This window comes from Copadichromis virginalis, linkage group LG9 (assembly GCF_057382275.1).
Source record: "Copadichromis virginalis isolate Kocher_CV1m ecotype Utaka linkage group LG9, C_Virginalis_male_GT1.1, whole genome shotgun sequence".
NCBI classification, from domain to species: Eukaryota; Metazoa; Chordata; class Actinopteri; order Cichliformes; family Cichlidae; genus Copadichromis; species Copadichromis virginalis.
Window position 1 is genome coordinate 1,296,311 of NC_140626.1, and position 21,430 is coordinate 1,317,740.

General features: G+C 42.2%; 1 protein-coding gene across 1 annotated transcript in view; it reads right to left on the reverse strand.

The window, feature by feature from the left end:
* tgfbr1b (transforming growth factor, beta receptor 1 b) overlaps positions 1 to 16,159 on the reverse strand; it is a 32,438-nt gene extending 16,279 nt beyond the window's left edge. Inside the window, exon 1 of the mRNA XM_085467409.1 lies at positions 16,061 to 16,159. Within this exon, the coding sequence (XP_085323535.1) occupies positions 16,061 to 16,124 (64 nt within the window). The 5' untranslated portion in view covers positions 16,125 to 16,159. The remainder of the gene's footprint in view (positions 1 to 16,060) is intronic.
* Positions 16,160 to 21,430: the final 5,271 nt, after the last annotated feature.

Consider the following 21,430-nt stretch of genomic DNA (forward strand, 5'->3'; position numbering starts at 1 on the left):
TTCGTGGTGTCGCAAAATAAACTGTTTACGGCAATATTTTTCATGGTTCTGATGTCACTGTAGTGGCTGTATTAATGTCTTAAACTTCTCTCTTTCTCTTATATTTAATACAACCACACTACAGACGGACAAGCGCCTGTTTTTATGCGTTGTCGTTAGCAACAACGACGGTAACACCATCGCGTGTCCGCTCGTTTATGTTCCACGTAAACCTTTCACAATAAAGCTCAAGATCCTGTTGAGACCTTTCAAAATAAACTGAATCACATGAAAAAGTATGCAGAGTATTGACGGATGAGAATTAAAAAAGAGCCGCCAGGTGCTAAAAAATAAACCTCAGACTCAAACGTTAGACGCTTTTCCTCGCAGCACGCCGTGTAATAAATACTCACAAAGGAAACGGCGGCCGTTACAACTTGTGTCTAAAAATGTATCGTTTCATGCGTCGGTCGCTGTCGTTGCTTCGAGGCTCAAGCTTTACTGTGAAAAACTGTTACAGGATAAACAGTTTCGTGGCTCAAAAAAACAAACTATGAGAACACTTCTTCAGATCATATGTATCATATTTGACACGTACAGTGTTTTTGGGACTGTAACACCATCAGTGTGAACCTGACAAACCGAAATAAACTGCACAACACATTTAAACCAAGTAAAAGAAAACAGATAAGCAAATATGATACAAATTAAATGTCATATATGGAAATGTAAAAGTGATCTATTTACAAAAAATGAAACAAAAGAAGGTGAATGTTCTGGCAGTTATTTCCTGGTTCAGGCTGAGTTTAACTTCAGTCTGAGGTTAAAGGTGATAGAAAGAGCTGACACTGAGTGTCATGTTTGCATTTCACTGCTTTCTACTCTGGATGTCTGTTTATACTCAGCTGTAAGTATAAAAGGCTCCACTCTGCAACCTGTTTGTTTCTTTTCAGCTGTTGACTATAAACATTAGTTTGTGCTGATATTGCACTTTTTGAAATCTGCATTTTAAATGTATTTTTAAATATTACTTTAAATACTTCGATTTAAAGTTCTGCTAAAAGTTTCAATGCAAAGATTAGCATCACTGCACTGCAGTGTGTTTTAGGCATACAGGTGTGACAGAACAGCTTTAGTGTTACAATGTTACAAAATGCAGCGAAACATTCAAACAGTTGTATCGATTATAAAATAGACTGTATCGGATTCATACCGCTGTGGGCAGATATCCAACCTTATGATATCAGCGTTGGACATAAAAAAGTGGTATGGTGCCATCTTTACTTTTAACCTCCTAAGTAAATGACAGGAAGTAGTCCAGGAGCCACAGATGACCTTTGAACTATTCCAAGCTCAGTTTTTGATCAAATATAACAAAAAGATTCTTAGCACGTGGTGGGAGGGCCGATGTAACGACCAGCCTCTTTAATGAAGCGCTCAGCTCCAAACACAAGAACCTCAAGTTTGCTGGGACTCAGGATGAGGAGATGCAGTGCAGAGCAATGACAGGAAATCTCTTTACAACTGTTCAGTACATCACTCAGTGTAACATGTGCAAAGACACATGTGAGGGACTGCACATACGATAAGGGCATGTACAGGTAAGTATGACTGAAAAGATCTGAAACCTATTGGGTAATCTGTCCTCACATGGACTCCCAGTCTGGAAGCAGTGGGTTGACTGGAACAGGCCCAGTGGCTGACAGAGTAACAGTCTAAATATTAAAGTGGTTCAATTCAATTTTATTTATACAGCGCCAAATCACAACAGTCGCCTCCTTTATATTGTAGATCGTACAATAATAGATTCAAAGGTTGAGTTGGTTGAGGAGAAGAGGGCACAGCTGGATGAAGGCTGGGCGTGATCCTTGGTGCGTGCCGGGCAGATGCTGAGTCAGGTTGACGGCGTTAGGCCTGGGGCGTGGCTGAACACAGTATTGCTTTCTACCCTGTATTACCAAAAGTATTCACTAACCCAACCAAATGACTGGATCCAGTTTTTCCCGTCACTTCCATGGCCACAGGTGTATAACATCCAGCACCTGGGCATGCAGACGCCTCTACAAACACCAGTGGATTCCAGCGTGGTGTCATGATGGGAAGGCGCCGCGTAGAGCAAGCAGGCCGGGATCCTAACTAATCCAGGAGTTTTAGCAGATGGACCTACGATATCAACGTGAAGATCCGAGGTGACCTTCTTGATTCATTGAATTCAAAAATGTTGCAGAAAACTTGACCTCTGACTGGGGCTGGGCCATATCATACCGTTCACGGTAATGCCAGTATAATGTTGGGCAATGATAAGAAAATGAAATATGGCGATAGAATATGGGTAAAACGCAGATGCGCAGTGTTTTCATACGCACATGGTGGAAAAAGCATGGCGGCGACGGAGAACGAGAAGGGCGAAAGCGGATCGCTGAACGAAACGGATGAAGCAGAACTGGTTTGTAAAAATGCTGCAGCTTCAGTGGTGTGGAACTGGTTTAGCTTTTGTTTGTCAGACACACAACAAAGCAGTTTGTGCTGATCTATAGAGGTCGCGACCTCTGAACCAAAATATGTATAATACAAGTTAATATGTACCTTGAAACTTGGAGTCACTACATCACATAACACTTGAGTCTCAACAGTAGTTGATATCAAGTTACTCATTAAGCAGATATGATATTTTGGACGTGACGTTCAGCTCTGATAGAGCCTCGTGGACTCGTCAGCAGAGGATTTCCATTACAATGCACCTATGTGTGCACTCAGGCGGGGTCTCCAGCTGTCCATGTTGGTGTCTGAGCCTTAGTCAACACCTGGTCAGCTGGGTGCAGCCTGTGATCTCTGCTAGCATGTACAAATGATCAACGTTATAATACTTTAAATCAGTACGTGTGCAGGCAGGAGGTGTCGTTTCTCTTCTTAGGTCAATCGGTCATTACGTGGAGCTCACACTTGCTTTGTTTTGATCACAGACACACCCTACATGTTGCCCTACCCCCATCTTCATTTCATTCCCCTTCCTCAGAGGTACCTCTCAGCTCCCACAGTTATTTCCAAAGGTCACGGCCCTGCCCACTGCCACATCCACCCGGTCAGCTCCTTTATGTCCAGCCCTTTGTCCACGCCAGCTGTGATCTCTGTATGACTGAATGTGTGGATGCATGCATGCTGGGAAAGGGGCCCCGGGATCTGCCCCCTTTTACAAAGCAGATGAGAAACCTGCTCTGTGGATGGCTCTATTGTTTATGTGGAACACAAAGCTGAGCACTGGGCTATTCAAACACTATAACAGATGCAGCTCTCTGTCTGTGACACTAACTGCAGATCAAGCCCCATTTTTGGAAAGCATGGTGGGAGCCGAGGCATTAGCAGATCCCTACAGCCTGTGCTCCATCACACTGGAGGCAGACACTTCCTTATGCAAACGATGCATTTTTAAACACAACCTGCAACAACCACAGCACCCAGCTATCATATCAGAGAAGGCAACATAAAGCTGAGCCAGCTTCTTGTTCCCACAGTCTGCATGATTAAACAGAGAATCAATAGGTCGTACGTCTGTCTGAGGCCCTGCGCTCATAAATATTGAGCAGCCTATGCTAAAGGTGCTGAAGGTTAGAGAGCCAGCAGCCGGTCAGCTGCTCGCCTCACACTTTTCAGAAGGAAAAGGTGGAGCCTGTGATCAACAGTCTGCTAACCACGACTTCAACAGCTACACAGGATGAGACTGTTCTTGTTGCCATGCTTGGTGGACCCTCTCATTTTTATATAGGGCTGCACAATATAGCATTTCAGCATCAACACTGCATCACATTCATGCTGCAGCTTGTGAAACGTGCACATTTCTTTTAATTCTGTGAGTCTGGCAACCATGATGAACAAGGGCTCTGTGGGATTTGCTCTTTACCATAATGCTAATTATGAACCACGTCGTGACTCAGCCCCAATACAGTAGATCTATTTGTGGGGGGTGAGGAATGGGTGCACAAATTTCAAAGAAATAACTGAGCAATATCATCAGCTGTTCACCCTGCAGACAAACTGCAGCTCCACCACCCCGGAGACAAGAAGGCAACAGAAGTCCAGACCACAAGACCTCCTGTCACCAGCTGGAACACAGGCGAGCACAGGACAAGGCTCTCTGAGGAGCCGTCTCACTGACATGAAGCACCAGCACAGGAAGGACCAGCAGGAGTCACGTGGAGGGGGGTCCCGGCTACATCTGTCGAGATGGGGCCTGTTTGCAAAAGTGCTCTGATGTTGTCTAAGCTGTCGCTTCCTTGCACGATGTGATGTGACCGCCTCCCCACACACAGCCTTCATAGCCCCGCTGACCGTCTCACAGATTATATCATCGGGTCTGATGAGTGTTTGTCCAAACTGTTAATCCTGAATTCAAACTAATAATAAAAATATTTAAGGAGGAAGGAAAGGGAGCGTGTTGGTGCTGTTCATAGATCCTGCAGACGATCTGTTTAGTTTTTGAACATCTGTATTCCAAAGTTTGGGAGTCTTTATGTGACAGTCTGACTTTTACTTTTATTTTAGTAATGATCAGCTCACCTCTAGCCAAGCCCAGGGTTTCCCAGCATCACACTGATCTACAGGTCACATACAGAAGGATCCTCGTCAGTGTCACAGATGTCATCAAATGTAATGACTGAACAGGTGTGTGTGTGTGTGTGTGTGTGTGTGTGTGTGTGTGTGTGTGTGTGTGTGTGTGTGGGGTAGTATCCGAGCTTCCATCAGTGTTACAGAGACGCAGCCTCACATTAGAGTAGAGCAGACCATCATTTATACATTTTCTAAATCACCAAATGATTACATGAATATTCCCGACAATGCAAACCACAGCTGCACGTAACACACAGTGCTCATAAGAAAAACTCCTGTTGCACTTAAAACATGCTTTAAATAAAAAGCTCAGTGAAACAACAATATAAGGTGCTTCAGTCAGCTGCAGGCTTGGAGAGTAAAGGCTCAGCCTATAAACCAGCACTGTGCACCAGTCTCTGTTTGAACATCATATAATAATGTTTATGCTGTAAAACTGTTTGTAGAACAAAGGAATAAAGTTGTGTGGAAGTTAAACAGGTGATGTGAGCGAGCCCTCCCTCCAGCTGTTACAGTGTAAACAGTGATCACAGGCGCTGCTGATGGATGCTGGGAAATGTGTTTCACCTCCTTGGTCACAGCTCTGTGTCTTTACTTGTCACAGTGTGTGTAACAAACTCCTGCAAACGATGGAAACATCATCTTCACTGCTGTCATCGGGCTTTTTTGCTAAAAACAAAGACACGTTTCTACTGCAGTCACCGTGCTCGACAATGCTTCAGCTAACACACCCCACAGAGGGTCTATGATTTAAGGTAAATAATAGAGTTATTCAATGAGTCATTGGAGCACTAGCTCCCTCTCTGGTTAGGCAGAGACATTACAAGTTAAATACAAAAATCTAAACTCAACCTTAGATATCATGAAGTGGGGCACTGACAGATGATTACATCACTCTCACAGACAGTGAGTGAGTGAAAGTAGGCCCGGCTGAAGAGGCGGGGAGACCTGGAGCACTTTAATGGAGGCCACGACGGGCCGGCGTCTGAAGCCGCTGACTCACAGCTCAGACTGAAGCGTCTGCTCTGCTGCTCTGGCCCCGTCCTACATGACAACACACACTGTGTGAATCAATGAGTGTGTAGCACACAGAAGACACCACTTTACTTCCTCCCATGGTACAAAAATGAAGCCAAACTTTTCCTGTTTGTTGGAGCTGCCACGTTGTCTGCGCAGTCGTGACCTGAGGTGCAGTCACTGCGCAGCCGCTGGATACATTTATGTGGCGGTTTTCAAACGATTAGCTGATGGGTTAACTGTGACTCATGAAGGTAAATCCAACCACATCACTCTAATGACAAAGACTCACATGTGAACATGTTACAGTTCAATACCACACGTAACATCCCTCTGTGGCTCCTGTTCTTAACGTGGTGGCTGGATTAGATTAGGCACAAGCTTGTTGCTAGCTAGCGATGCTACACACCTATGTTACTGTCGTGCTCTAAGATTCGGCTCTCCTGAGTTCTTATCCCACCACAGACCGATGGCATCAGCTGCACACACACACACACAAGCCCAGAGTCAGAATTATCTGGAAATTAAACCAGCGGTGCTTTCAGATTTTAACATCAGACTGAAGATGATCTGAAACTGAAGGTTCGATCCGGTCCACTCACAGAGCCCTCTACAGCCGGCTAACATGGACACTTTCAATAAAAACAGCAGCAGCAGGTTTCATAGACGTACAATTTATTCTTTATTTAACTACAGGACCCAGAGTCCACACTGTTATGCACAGATACATCCACCCCAGAGAAAAACTCAGACACCATTCCTGCATCCAGAGGTTTGGAGAAACTTCCTCCCTTTCCAGATGTTCTGCTGACCCACTGAGAGAGAACTCATTTCACAAAAAGACAACAACTATAAGTAACTGTAACGAGTCATTGGGGAACACAGACTGTTGGTTACAGCACAGAAACACTGTTGCTGTTTTAATTCTGGTTCTTTTACTTCCATCAGGTGTGTTACAACAAACCTGGAAAATGTCACTAATTTTACAGGCAGTGAGTGAAGAATACATTTTCTTCTTCTGCATTAAATCCTCCATTAATGACAGCTTACTGTCCTCACACATGTGCAGGCACACAAACATGCTGCTCTTTGCACTTATTTAATGATCAGCTCTACACATGATCTGAAAAGTCCAGCCTGCTGCTCTTAGTTGAATAATAAACTGTACTGTAGTACTGTAACAGTAATGTTTTGACACAACCCATCTCAGCTGCAGGAACATCCCTCAGCTCAGAGTGATTCTTTAGTCAGGTTATACTCATTTATGTTCACAAACTAGCTAACCAACACCAACGCCAACCAACTGCTCATCTTAACTAGCTAGCTAAGGACGTTCATTATCGATCGACTTACAAACGTGCCGATAACTTACTGAAAGGGTCCTGCTGTTGGTTAGTCCAGTTTACTGCAGAACACCACGTTAGGGCTGCTCAATTAATCGAATTTTAATCACGATTACGATCTGGGCTTTCAACGATCATTAAAAATGACTGAGCCGATTATTAGCCCCTCCCTCATTTATCCGCGACACCTTAAAGGCCGGTCCGTGAAAATATTGTCGGGCATAAACCGTCCGTGGCGCAAAAAAGGTTGGAGACCGCTGATTAAGAGGACCCGAGGGAAGCTCGGAAAGCTAAGCAGAAGTTATTTGGAGAGGAGAGTGACTGCCGTTGGTTGAAAAGAGAGTTTAAAAAAAAAACTTCAGTGGTGTTGCACACTATTTTATATTATTTTTTAAAGTCATTGTTAACCCTTTAAAGCGGTCAGAGCAGCACGCTCCGTTTTGCGTAACTATTTTTAAATCCCTGTAGAACCTGAACCGTGTAAGCTAGCGCAATAATTTGTTTTGCATATGAAACCGGAGGAGTTGTACTTACATCTGATGCCATCAGCTTGTCCTCGGTCACGGTTTCCTTCCACATATAGCTTTGCAAAAATTGCATAAAAAGCGCTTGCAGGAACAAAAACATAATACTCCAGAAAGACGCTTTGCCGTTCCTATCAGCTGTTCGTAACACTTCCCACAGTGAAATGATGCACCTGCTGTTTTCTTTGCAAATTTGCATCATAGGATTGTTTTTTGTTTTTCCTGCAGTATATAAAAATTGCTGTATCTCCAAAATAAAACTATGAAGACACTCAAAATAAATTTCCTGTTGTTGTAAACTATTTTTTGCAACTTTATTGTATTTAAAGTTTTGAGGGATAAACCTCTTAAATTTCTCCAAGTAGAAATATATGTAAACAAAACAAAAGCGATTTTCAATTTTTTTTGTAGTTTATTGCACTTTTTTGCAATTTATGTAATTACTATGGACTTAATGCAGACATATTATTAAAATATGGGCTATAACAGTTGTATTGATGTATAGCAACTTGAAATGCTCCCACAAGTGGCACTACAGCATGTAAAAAAATAATATAAGCTCTGGCGGACTTGGTTCTATGGTAGGTCTTAAAGGGTTAAATAAATATCGTCAAATAATCGTGATCTCAATTTCAGTGAAAATAATCGTGATTATCATTTTTGCCATAATCGAGCAGCCCTACACCACGTGCTGTCAGTCCTGGTTAGGAACGGGAATCCAGAACCGGTTCTTGTAGAGAACCCAGCAGTAGTCCATAGGGCTGTGCGATAAGACCAAAATCTCATATCCCGACAGAAGACATTTATCGTCCCAACAACGATATATATTCTGTGAATCAGCTCGACTTGTGTGAAGTGTTTTCAGCTGGGCGTCGTGTACCTAGAGTTTTCTTTGTATTTACTACACGGCGTGCTGCGGGGGAAAGCCTGTTCTAAGGTTTATTTTTTAGCACCCGACGTTTTTGGGGGTTTTTTTGCTTCTGGTCCGTAAACACTCTGCATACTATTTCACATAATTCAGTTTATTCTGAAAAATCTCAACAGGATCTTAGCTTTATTGTGAAAGGTTTATGTGGAAAGCAAACAAGTGGACGGCGGAGCCACGCGTCGTTGTTGCTAACGACAACGCATAAAAGCAGACGCTTGTCCGTCCGTAGTGTGGTTATATTAACCTCCTAGGACCTGGCGTCCACATATGTGGGTTGTCTAGACCAAAATACTTAATGTTTCTGGGCCTGATATCCACTTACGAGGACGTTGAGTGGAACATGCATGCCGTGGAAGAGTTCGGTTGTTAGGAGGTTAAATATAAGACAAAGACAGAACTTTAAGAACCAGTGACCATCAAAACCATGAAAAATATTCCAGTAAACAGTTTGTTTTGCAACACCACGAAACAAACGATGGGGTAATATGAAACAATAGATGTTTTCATATCATCAGACGGTATATATCGTTATATCGAACAGTAGTCTAGCTGCTTAGAATCATTCGTCTGCCTGCCTATCCATCCCACTTGTTGGTTCTCGCACCCTCGCTACGGTCAGCTGACTTCAGTACATGTGTCGGAGGACGAGGGAAACAGCGGTGCAGTCCACAGCGTGGACATTGCACAAAAAAAGACGAGCGCGATGGTAAAGTGGAGACTGCTCCAGGCCAGAAACGAGTGCACGATGCTGTTAGCACAACTTCAGCATGGACAGCATGCTAACGCTAACCTAGCCAAGAACCGAGAGTGCTGTTAAAGCTGAGTGAACGCAGACTCCAGTCCAGCAGCCTGAACTTCAGCAAGATGAGCAGTCGGCTGCATCTTCACCTGTTTGTAGAGCACAGTCACTGTGTTGATCACTTTCCAAGTCTCTGCGTGCTCGTTTTCATCTGCTGCTGTGGGCTCGACAGAGAAAAACATCACGTGTGTGTCCTCATTAGGACAGGCACAAATGTGTTAGGGTGTGTGTAGGTTTAAATTGTTAAATGGCATTTTACAGAGTAACATCAAATGATGAGTGTGATGAGCCAACACTGATGACAACACAGAGGGAAACACCTCCAACCTCCAACATCTGCCCACAGAGCACGAAAGCCATTTGTACAAATGTGACGTCCTTAAAGCACACAGCGAGTTGCTTCTCTCTGCTGAAGCTGTAACAAATACATGTAAGTGTGTAAGATCAATGCCTGAATGTTACAATTAGGGCTGAACGATATATCGCATTTGCGATAATATCGCGACATGATCAAGTGCAATTTTCTAACCGCAAAGGCTGCGATTATACTCTGGACATGTCCAAATTCATGGGCTGCATCCTCCTGAGGCCGCATTTGTAGACCGATTACGTCACAGCGACGCGCCGAAGGCTGTCCAAATTACTACCATATCCCAGAATTCATAGCGCGGCCCAGCCAAACTCCAGTTTCCAGCAATGGCGGCCGCTACTAAGTTTTAAAATTACTCATACTAATCTTTCTGGGTCACAAAATAAACTTTTAACATATTTTCAGGCGAGAAAGTAGCTGTGTAAACATCAAATATCTGCTCGGTTTATCAAGATATCCCATATTTGCAAAAGTGCTTCGACGTTTTCAGAGGCGTCTGCTACCCACCAGCTCGACAGCTAGCCGGGAGCTCGAGGGTTACTGATGCGGCCGAGAACGGCACAACTCCCGGCACATCATTTTCAGATCACCGCGGAGTTTCGCTGCTCGGGTTAAACGTAATATATAAGTCACTTAGACAACCTAAAAATGTTATTGTTGGGCTTTTTTCAGTGTTTTGTTTGTTCGTGAGTAAATCGGTTTGGCTGAGATTAAAGTTATTAGATTAGATAAAATAAAACTTTATTAATCCCCCGGGTGGGTTCCTCCTTGGTTTTCACACAGCTGACTAAACGTCAAACAGAAAACTTATTAAACAGAAGTATGAGACAGTCGAGAATTTACACCAGTGTCTGGTTATATTTTAGATAGCAAGAAGCAGACGGCCGAGTTTATTAAACTCCACCGAGACAGCGGTGACGCTAATCAGAACTAGACCGTCCAATTTCACCCCTTTAAATTTTAAAGGCGTGTTTGTGTGTGTGTTTATACAATTGCTATTATGTTTGCACTTTATGTGTAATGTTACTGACTGCAGAGATCAGTAAGATGTGTGTATTTTTTATTTATTAGTTTTATTTATTTAATATTATTTTTTAATTGAATGACTGTCTAGTAGTTCACAGATGTCGAAAAACTGAGTGTGGTAAAGCCACTGATTTTGTTTATGTATATTTCTGCAATCTGCACATTGTACTGACTTTCATTTTAATGTTTACACCAGGGTTCCTTGTCAGCACTTTATGCTCAGATGTTTGTAAGCTAAAAATAAACTATTGTGTATGTTCAAATATACTGTTGTGATTGAAGAAGTTAAATAAAAATGTCAGTCATCAATTCATGCATCACCTCATGTCATCATAACAGAGGTCTGTCTTCCAGGAAAGAACAGTTTAAAATTAATGTAATATAGTATTGGCCATACTATATGATGTATTGCTTGTCTTTGTTTAATAATACAGAAGACAAAGACCTTAAAAAATAATCGCATATCGCATCGCAATCGCAATATTGGGGCAAAAAAAATCGCAATTAGATTATTTTCCATAATCGTTCAGCCCTAGTTACAATGTGCTATTACAACTGAAGGCACTGCGCACGTTCATGCACAGTAACAGTGACTGGGATTAAGGCTGGATGAATATATCGACCTTCGACGACAGGCTGAGCCTTTCGCCCATCGCTCTCACACCAGCGATTTATTTATCTGCCCACGAGTACGTTTGCTAATAATGTTGGTGGAAGCTAAGAGAACGAGTCAATGCAAAAAAATAATAGAGCTGTATTAACGGCACAGCGATTCAGTTACTGAAACTCAGAGCAGAACGACCGGCAGCAGCCTGCGTTCAGAAACAAAAACATTGAATTTTAATTAAAAACTACAATGATGGGAAACAAAGAGACACTGGCTTTGTTTTTCCACTCTAAACCTGTTTATCTGTCTCACACACTCCACCAAACAACAGACACAAATGTCAACACAAAGTAAGTAAAAATCTAAATGTCTCACCCAGCGAACATTAATAAATCTCAGACGTAACGTTAAGTCTTTTACCTCAAATAAACGAATAATCCAAACAGCAGCTGCATTAATACTGAAACAAGCAAAAGGTCAAATATCCCCTCCAAACAAAACGTGTAAATTCTGAACGTGCGAATCAGTCTGTGCATGATTACAAGGCTCCGCCCATCAAAATGTCACCTATCATCGTTCACTGGACTGACGATTGTCCACTGGAAAGAAATGTACGTATCGCCCAACCTTAACTGGGCTGCTCGAGACCTGACTGTAGATAACGTCAGGGTCAGCTGCTCCACACAGGCTGTTTATGACGTGAACCAGCTTACAGACAGAAACAGCTGCCAACACTCAGACGGTGCTTACTATTAGTTTATCACATCATCACCATCATTTGCCTCACACAGTAAACACTGAATCACAGCATAGAAAATGATGTTCTTATATTTGCTGTGTTCCCGTGTAACTCCGCCCCTCCTCCCCGACTGATGCAAAATTCCCTCCAATCATCACACTGAACTGCACTGAAGTAAAAAGGACTTTACTAATGCACGACCTTTATCGGTTAATATTCATCCTAATCTGGAGCTGAGATATTGACCTGAACAATAAGTGGCTTTTATCCCAGCAGTGTGATGTTGAGCGTCAGGTCCTGGCATGAAATGATTACAGCACAGCATCTTCTCCTCTACACTCACACAGGATGGTAAAGAGTGTCCTCTGCTAAAGGAGGCAGCGAGGCTCCTTTCCTTAGTATCTGGAGAACTGGAAAAGCTCGCATTGTTACCACCACACAGACACGTCCAGGTCACGTCTCTTGCAAAGTGGGCACAGACTCACAGACATGCTGACGCACAAAAACACACAGATACAATAGTGTCTGAACTCTTTTGGCTCCCAGAGTCTGACGGAGTCTGTTTAGACTCCATGCAGAGCTTACTTTATTTGACTGGAGTTGAGATTATTTACTTTTGCATTTAACAGAATGTTTTCTTTAAACAAATCAAACTTTAGTAAGCAAAGGAAATACAAACTGTTGTTGACAGACGTGTGCAGTTAAACTTAAAAACACTTTTCTCTTCTTACTGCTCATTAATAATCGATCACTACAGTAACGAGCAGTTTCAGCCCTAACATCATACGCCAGACTGAAGCTTTCCCTCAGAAACACGGGCAGCAGCCTCTCCGTCAGTGACCGAGGGTTATTCATCAACACGTTGTTGCCAGCGGCTGCTCGTGTGGCTACGACCACTCAAATTAGTTGTGGTTCTTTAAGCAAGGACAACGGCTGTCTGGGGTCACCCACATGCCTGGCATTCCTCCACTGCTAGTCCCGATGGTGGGAGAACACGGTGCACGGAAAAACCTCCACAACAATAACATGTTGTATAAACACCCAACAGTGACGCATGAGCAACACAACCAGACGCAAAAAACAGCAACTGACCGTCTGTGTCGATTTTTACTGTTCTAACAAAAACATCTGTTCAACCCTCCATCAAAGAGGAAGCAGAGCGTCCACTGGTGGAACAAAATCCCATTACCACTGGGTCACTAACAAACAGCCCGTCCTGGCTCTTATTGCAGGATTCATCAAACAGCATTGAGGCTCTCCTCTCATTCAGCAAACACAGCAGCAGGGCTGCCACAGACCATTATTGTGATAGTCGACTAATCAGATCATCATCCATTGGACGTAAACCTACAGCTTATTGCACCAGCAGCATCTGCTCTTATATAACTATCATTAGCTTACAGCTTTAAGTGTTTCAGGTGCTAACTACAAATAAAGACAAGATGATAGTTTATCAAAGTTTAATGAAGTTTGCAGATTGTTTCGGTGAAGTTTAATAAACTCCTTCTATCTAAAATATAACAGGACACCGGAGTAAACTCTCGACCGTCTCACACTTCTGATAATCAGCTGTCTGCTTGATGTTTATTCAGCTGTGTAAAAACTATAACTTTAATCTCAGCCAAACCGATTTACTCAGGAACAAATAAAACACTGAAAAAAGCCAAACAATAACATTTTAAGTTATCTAAGTGACTCATATATCATGTTTAACCTCAGTAGCGAAAGACAGCGGTGGGTTTGAAAACGATGTGCTGGGAGTCCGCTGTTCTCGCCGGCTCCACTGAGCCCTCTAGCTGGTGGGGAACAGCTGAAAACATCGGCGCACTTTTGCAAACACGGTGTCTTAATAAACCAAGCAGATGTTTGAGGTTTACACAGCTACATTCTCCCCTGAAAATATGTTAAACGTTTATTTTGTGACCCAGAAAGAGTAATAAGAGTAATATTAACACTAAGTAGCTGCCGCCATTGTTGGACACTGGAATTGGCTGGGCCGCGCTATGAATTCTGGGATATGGTGGGCCACGAAGGACACACCCGACCCATCCTTCAAATCTGGGGAAATGAAGAACGCATTTTTCGGCCGCGTTTGGGGGAGTCTTTGAATTTGGACAGGCTTCACCGCGTCGCTGCGAAGCCTGTCTTAAATCCTGCTACTTATTCCTGCATCTTTCTGGATCTTACACAGCTTCAAACGACGCGTCGACTATTAAATCAGTCGTCAATGTAATCGTGACTAGTCGACCAATCGTGGCAGCCCTAACAGCAACAAACATCATAATCGATTCAAAGTTAGCTTCCTACCACACTGTAACCATGTGACATCGTGGCCTAACCCTAACACTATTCAATAATTACTTGAACGTCACCCACCCTCGTCTACTCTACTGAGCGTCCACTCTTCTAGCAAAACTTCAACATTAGGAAACAAAACAACAGCTCTTGAATGGCACTGCTTCTCTGAGGTTCGTGCACCATTTCCAGCTCATCTGCTGCATTTATACATTTGCAAACATGCGTATACTTTGAATTCTGTATGTAGTACTGTGTACGTGGGCTAGTCTGCAGGAGATCGGTTTCTACGTCTCAAGATATGTCACGATTTTCATTACTTACTGTGCTAAAAATGGAGGAGGAAAATGGGAGGGAAGAAGGAAGGGGGGGAAGTGACAGAGCACCACCTCGTGCCCGTTAGGGTGGAGGATGATGAGTACTAGTGACACCATCCAATTTAGCTTGCTGCCTGTGCTCAGCTGTGTGCGGATGCTGCTGAAGCAGGAGTGGGAGCTGCATGGGTGTGGTGCTGAACAGCAACGTGGCACAGAGGTGGCAGTGAAGATGCTCTCATGCAGTCTACACTGTAATCCACAGCCACTCGTGGTCCAATTAAAATCAGACTTGCGTTAATGTGAGGATAACAAAAGAAAGAAGGACTGATGATGCTCCAAACGTGCAACATGACAAGCCTCCCGCTGAACAAAGAGCAGAAGTGCCTCCCCTTTGTTTGTGTCCCTGAGCCAACATATCATGAGTATATGAGGACCCCACGGGGGGCTTTAATGACCTCAGCTGAAATCACGCTTCCCCACTCATCACGAGCCTCTCTGTATACACAAAGGAATGTCACACAATGAAGCGCAAAGAACACAGATGCAGGTGAAGGCTGTACCTTTAAGAAAACCCTTCACCTGTAAGAGTCACGCGATGGTTTTAGCGACCACGATGTTTTTTTCATGAAAAACGAATAAAAATCTGGGCTCAACACTCGCGAGCACGAGCAGCAGTGCACGAGCAGCAGTGCACGCGCCTGCCCTCGTCACTAACCGTGCTGGCTACTTCAAAGCTGCGTTTCCTTAAACACTTCCACTGTAGCCGACTACGCTGCTGCAAACATGCAGCGGAACGATGCAGCTCTGGCATTTACGCAGCAGCGACTTCAGCATTTATTTACACGAGTTCTTGTTGAAAGTTACAGCAGCGCTAAACCAATGTCTGACAGAAGCTAACGGGCTAGCGTCTGCTCGTCAGGCAGAAAACTACTGAAGTCAACCAGCAAGTTACTCTTTAAGCATTTATCCACGTAGAATAACGGAGTTATTTATCAGACTCACATCAAAGATTAGTAATGCTCCTCAAGATGAGTCCCGACCAGAACACTAACAACGCGTTTGAGATGGTAAATACAGATATTTACATAAATCCCAGCAGGAAAAAATGCTTGTTCCCAATTTCAATTAATGTTTGACAAAAAGCAAACAGCCGTCCGTGATGCGGCCAACTTTCTATCAGCCACACTCGGACTGTTCCTTCAGACGGTCCTGTGCTGGTCCAAAGCAGGGTCGGAACGGGTGACCAAAACCGAGCTTAGCACGCTGAACCGTCTCAGCGCCGTGTGACTTGTTGCTGCCTTATCCTTTCCCCCCAGACTATAAACATTCATCAGGCAGACAGCAGCAGACTGGCCGCAGACCCTACGCCATTTTAGTTAGACACAACCCGCTTCTTGGGGGTTCTTGAACAAAGAGCACTTCTAAGGGAAGCGAGTCGAACCAAGAGTGCAAGTTTCGACAAATACACGAAAACACACGCACATCTACTGTGTTCATTTCAGATCACTTACCATTATTTTCTTGTATCCTTGTCCCAAAAAGAAGGACGACCACAAAAAGCCGTACTGCACCCATCGTGGCTGCGAACCAGACTGCCACTCGACTGCTAACTTCTCCCTGCGCAGAAGAAGACGGCCGCTGATAGGCTGACGGAGCAACGAGCCCGCCTGGCCGGGACCTGCTCAGGAGTAGAGCGCGCTGATTGGCCAATGAACGTACGACACCCCGCCCACTAGAGCAACTGTAACGCGCCTGTAAACAAACCGTGTTCACTGCATTAACAAAGAATGTTATAATTCAGTTACATTTATATTACTTCAGTACTACACCGTGTTCGTATATTTCTAATAGAAACCAAACCATTCTTAGAGAATAGAATAATAAAGTCTTACAAAGGTGATATGTGCTTTTCTTTACACTCATTTCTCAGAGTTTTTATCTGATTTAGTGCAGACAAAATAATTATTGTGGGTGACTTTAACATTCAGAAAGAACATGTCACCAGCTGCTCTGTTAATATTAGCAGCAAACTCAAATAGCAACCAAACGGGTTTAGGGGAGGAAGACAGGACAAAGACTCTGTCGAAGAGAGCCAGCGATGAATAATTCCAAAAAATGTTATTGCAGATTTGTGTATTAACACATAGTGAGTGAAGAAGAAACACCCAGTGCATCATGGGAATCCCCGGCAGCCTACGTCTATTGCAGCATAACTAAGGGAGGATGCAGGGTCACCTGGTCCAGCCCTAACTATATGCTTTAGCAAAAAGGAAAGTTTGAAGCCTGATCTTGAAAGTAGAGATAGTGTCTGTCTCCTGAATCCAAACTGGAAGCTGCTTCCACAGAGTAAATACTCTGCAAGTCTGCATCCTCTCCCTTTCAAACCATTCTGCAAACTCGGGCTCTGGTCTGACATACATTTCTGTTTTCTACAAATGGTGAGTTATGTTTGCATCACACAACAAATATTTGTATGTCCTGTATTCCTTTATGCTTTTTCAGTTATGACGATAGGGAAGGCTTTTTGCATTTTAAGATTTAAGTTGTAAATGCTTTGAAGGCTCAGTTGGTTGACTCACTTCATAAAAATACTTAATTAACAACTAGTAAATACCTGAATTAGCCATGAATTGCAAAATGAAATAACACATAAACCCTCATTTCATAATCTGTGCATGTATAAATGTGCATCTAAATATGTTGTTAAACATTTACTTGGACTTTCTAAATGGCTTTAAGAGTTCCTAAATAACTTGTTTGTAGTTTCCAGAACAAGCCATAAGAACACGTTAAAGTAAAACTATGTCCAGGCTGCAAACAGCTGCTGATAACAGAGCAATGAAGGCAGCATACATGATAAAGATGAGTGCTGGCCCCAGCAACGCAGCCATAGCTGGATCTTCAACAGCTGCAGTCAAAATTGCAGCTTAAGCTTATCAAAGGTTATAGAGTCCTGGGTAAAGTTTATTATTATTATTAGTAGTAGTAGTATAAAAACAGCAAACACAATTAATTTAAAAAAATTTCAATGGAATTTCAAAACACATCCAACCTACAGTATCTGCGAAATATGTAGACAATTTGATTACATACAAAACATGTAGTATGACAGCAAAGACAAATTGGTCAGCTTCACAGAGTTGAGTGTTTCTTCTTTGATTGGTTAATGCTTACAAGTGGAGAAGCAGACAGGAAATGCCATTATGGACTTCAAAATGTGACATTATTGACAAACAGTTTTATGTCAAAAAAAGATGACATTTGTTTCTATTCCATCAATTTTGTAAAAAAAATTTTTAAATTAAAATCAAATATAACAAAACTACAAAAGCAAAACAAAGAAAATTGCAGTAAATGATAAACGGATTGGTACAGTGTTGGTCAAGTTACTTGAAAATAGCAATAAGTTACTAATTGCTCATTACTTCTCCAAGAAAGTAATCCTGTTACTTTACTAATTTGTTATTTTCAAAAGTAATTAGTTAATTTATTACTTGAACATGATACACAACCTGAATATGTAATAAAGCAATAGATCTTTCAGCACAGTTCTATTTTTTCTGCATAATAAATCATATAAAATGTAATCAAATGAAAAAGTCTATTTTTAAAACATGTTTTATTCGTTTTAATCTTTTAACTTTATGCACATTGTATCAAACAAAAATTAAAAAAAAAAAAATTTGTTTAACATTTAAACCTATTTTCTGAATATTCCAGCATATAAAATAAAATAATTTTTTGTGTTTACACTCACTTTTTCAAATAGATGAAAGTAAAACACAGCAGAAAATAAATAAAATCAACGATTCAGCAGCTCTGAGTCCTGTCGCTCAGATCTATCGTCTGTGTTTAGCAGGAGTGGGGCAGGTGGAGGTTTGCCCACAGTGGTGATGTCAGTGGGGGGATCCGGGGGTTTCTCTGTGAGTGTCACATTCCCGTGGCAGCGTGCTCGCTCAGATTTGAAGTTTAATTTTTCGCTGTAGGAACAAGCTTTCTTCCCACGCAGAGTGCACAGCAGACGCTGATGTTTTTGTCACTTTTTACGGACTAAAACTTAAAGTAATGCGAGTACTTCCACGTTTTAAACGCTGCATGGTCACACTCTATATTGTTGATCTACACACGTCTGATGCTGCCATGGGCGCTGCACGCTCGTATGTCATTGTCATGAGACACTCTCAGTTTAGTAACGTAGCGTCCGTACAGGAATGTAACTGTAATGTAATTACTTTTTTGCAACAGTAACCCCTTGCATTACTCGTTACTTGGAAAAAGTAATTGGATTACAGTAACTCGTTATTGCCCATCTCTGCTGGTACAGCTAGGTCCATAAACTTTTGATCAATGACAAACAATTTTTTGAAAGGTTTTTAAATCATACATCTGCGTAACAACTGTGATGGTCTGACATTCAAGCGGTGATTCAAGTCCAGACTTCGAGCATCAATTCAAGAATTTTAATTATAAAGGACAATTTAATGTGCAGGAATTACACTACTTCAGCATCGAGCTAGTGCTACTGAACAGGACAGAGAATAAAGGAAATAACGTTTTATAAGTGGCAGGTCCTTTCAAATTCAATGCTTCTATAAACTCAACAAACAGAAAACACAGTGCTGCACAGTGTGTTGCTAGCTAAAGCTACAGCTGTGGTGATCTCCAGAGAAAGAAAAGAGTGTGAGATAACTTCACTCAGAGATGGAGAAAGATATCAGAAAGACAGGACAGGAGAGGAAGAAAAGCAGTTATATTTGTATAGATTTATATTATTGAATACCAGTGTTGGTCAAGTTACTTGAAAAAAGTAATCAGTAACTAATTACTGATTACTTATTTTCAAAAGTAATTAATTACTTAGTTACTTAGTTACTTTTTAAAAACACGATTTACAACCTGAAGAGGTGATAAAGCGATAGATCTTTCAGCCCAATTCTACTTTTTCTGCATAATCCATCATACAAAATGTAATCAAATGGAAAAGTCTCTTTTTAAAACTTGTTTTATTAGTTTTAATCTTTTAACTTTATGCATCAAGCAAAGATTTAATTATATGCAACATTCTCTGACTTGAATAAATTAGTTTAACATTTAAACCTATTTTCTGCACATTCCAGCACATAAAATAAAATAGTTTTTGTGTTTACACTCAGTCTTTCAAATAGATGCAAGTAAAACACAGCAGAAAATAAATAAAGTCAAAGACTCAGCGGTCCTGTTGCTCTATTTTCACCTGTAAAGCAGGAGTGGGGTAGGCGGAGGTTTACCCTGGTGCAGGTGTGCCGCGGTCAGTGGAAGAATCCGTGAGTTTCTCTGTGAGTTTCCCATCACGTCGTAGCTACTCGGTGCTTGTTGGAAGTTTAGGGGTTTTTTCACTGTAAAAAGAAGTTTTCTTCCCACGCACAGCGGACACTAATGTTTTTGTCACTTTTTATGGAATCAAACTCAAAGTAAGGTCAGTGCTTCCACGCTTTAAACGCTGCACGCTCATACTCTCTCCCACAATCGATATGTGATCCATTGTTGATCTGCACACAGCTGTTGTCACGAACGGCGCACTCGCTTACGTCACTGTCATGAGACATTCTCGCAAAAAATCACGGTTTTAGTAACGCAGTAACGCAGCGTTCCTACGGGAAAGTAACGGTAATCTAATTACTGTTTTTGCAATAGTAATCCCTTACTTTACTCGTTACTTGAAAAAAGTAATCAGATCTCTGTTGAATACTGTGATGTATGTAGGACAGCATGGTGGTGTTAGCACTGTCACCTCTGTATGGAGGATGTTGTCCCTGTGTTTGCCTGGGTTCTGTCCATGTACTCCCGCTTCCAAAGACATGCAGTTAGTGGGGTTAAGTGGGGATTCTAAACTGCCCATAGGTGTGAATGTGTGTGTGAATAGTTGTCTGTTTCTCTGTGTTAGCCATGCGACAGACTGGCGACCTGTCCAGGGTCTACCCTGTCTATCACCCTATTGTGTCTGAGACAGGCTCCTGCCCATTTTCTTGCTGAAGCATCCACCCTCATTTTGTCTGTGTCCTCTTAGTAGATGGCAAGAGAGTTTTATCAAGAATGTCTTGGTATATTTTTCTATTTATCCTTCCTTCAGTTATATAAAGTGTACCAGGGCCGCATGCTGACAAACAGCCCCACACCACGATGTTCCTACCTCCAAACTCCATGCCTTTTGAACATGGTGTGTACTATGGCATCAACTTTGGTCTCATCTGACCAGAGCATACTCAGTATTTTACAGGCTTAAGTAAATGTTGTTGAGCAAACTGTAAACGTGCTTCAACCTGCATTGGAGTTTTGCGTAGTGAACATGCATACAGTGCATTACTTGTTGTTTGAAAAAATTGCTGATTCCAGGTCTGTCTGGAGCTCTCCACACGTGCTCCTTGGCTGAACATTTTTGATCATTTTTTTGTAGTCCTCTGTTTGAAAACTTGAGGGAAGCAACTCGTCATGGCCAGTTTATGGTGAAATGATGCACCATGGCCCAAGAGAGACTGTATAGTGCCATGCCAGTCTTGCTTGTAATGCGCTTGCAGGTGCTCAGATGAAAATGAAGACACACTTTGACATAACATCTGTTGCACTTGTAACCCTACTTACAGTTTATTAATAAGAACAACTAAATGACATAGAAACTGAAGTGAGGAGGAGGTAAGTGACGGACAAGGTAAGCGACTCATGTTGTAACTGACGTCAGACGCCGGAGATTTTGGCGGAAAATTAAAGCAAATGGTAGTTTAGATTTGAACAAATTCATTTAAGCTTCAGTATTACCAAATACACTTATCAATTGTCTTATAACTAACAATATTTGTCTAAATAATCTCCAACACCCTGGAGAACAACGGGGAGAGTTTAGAGAC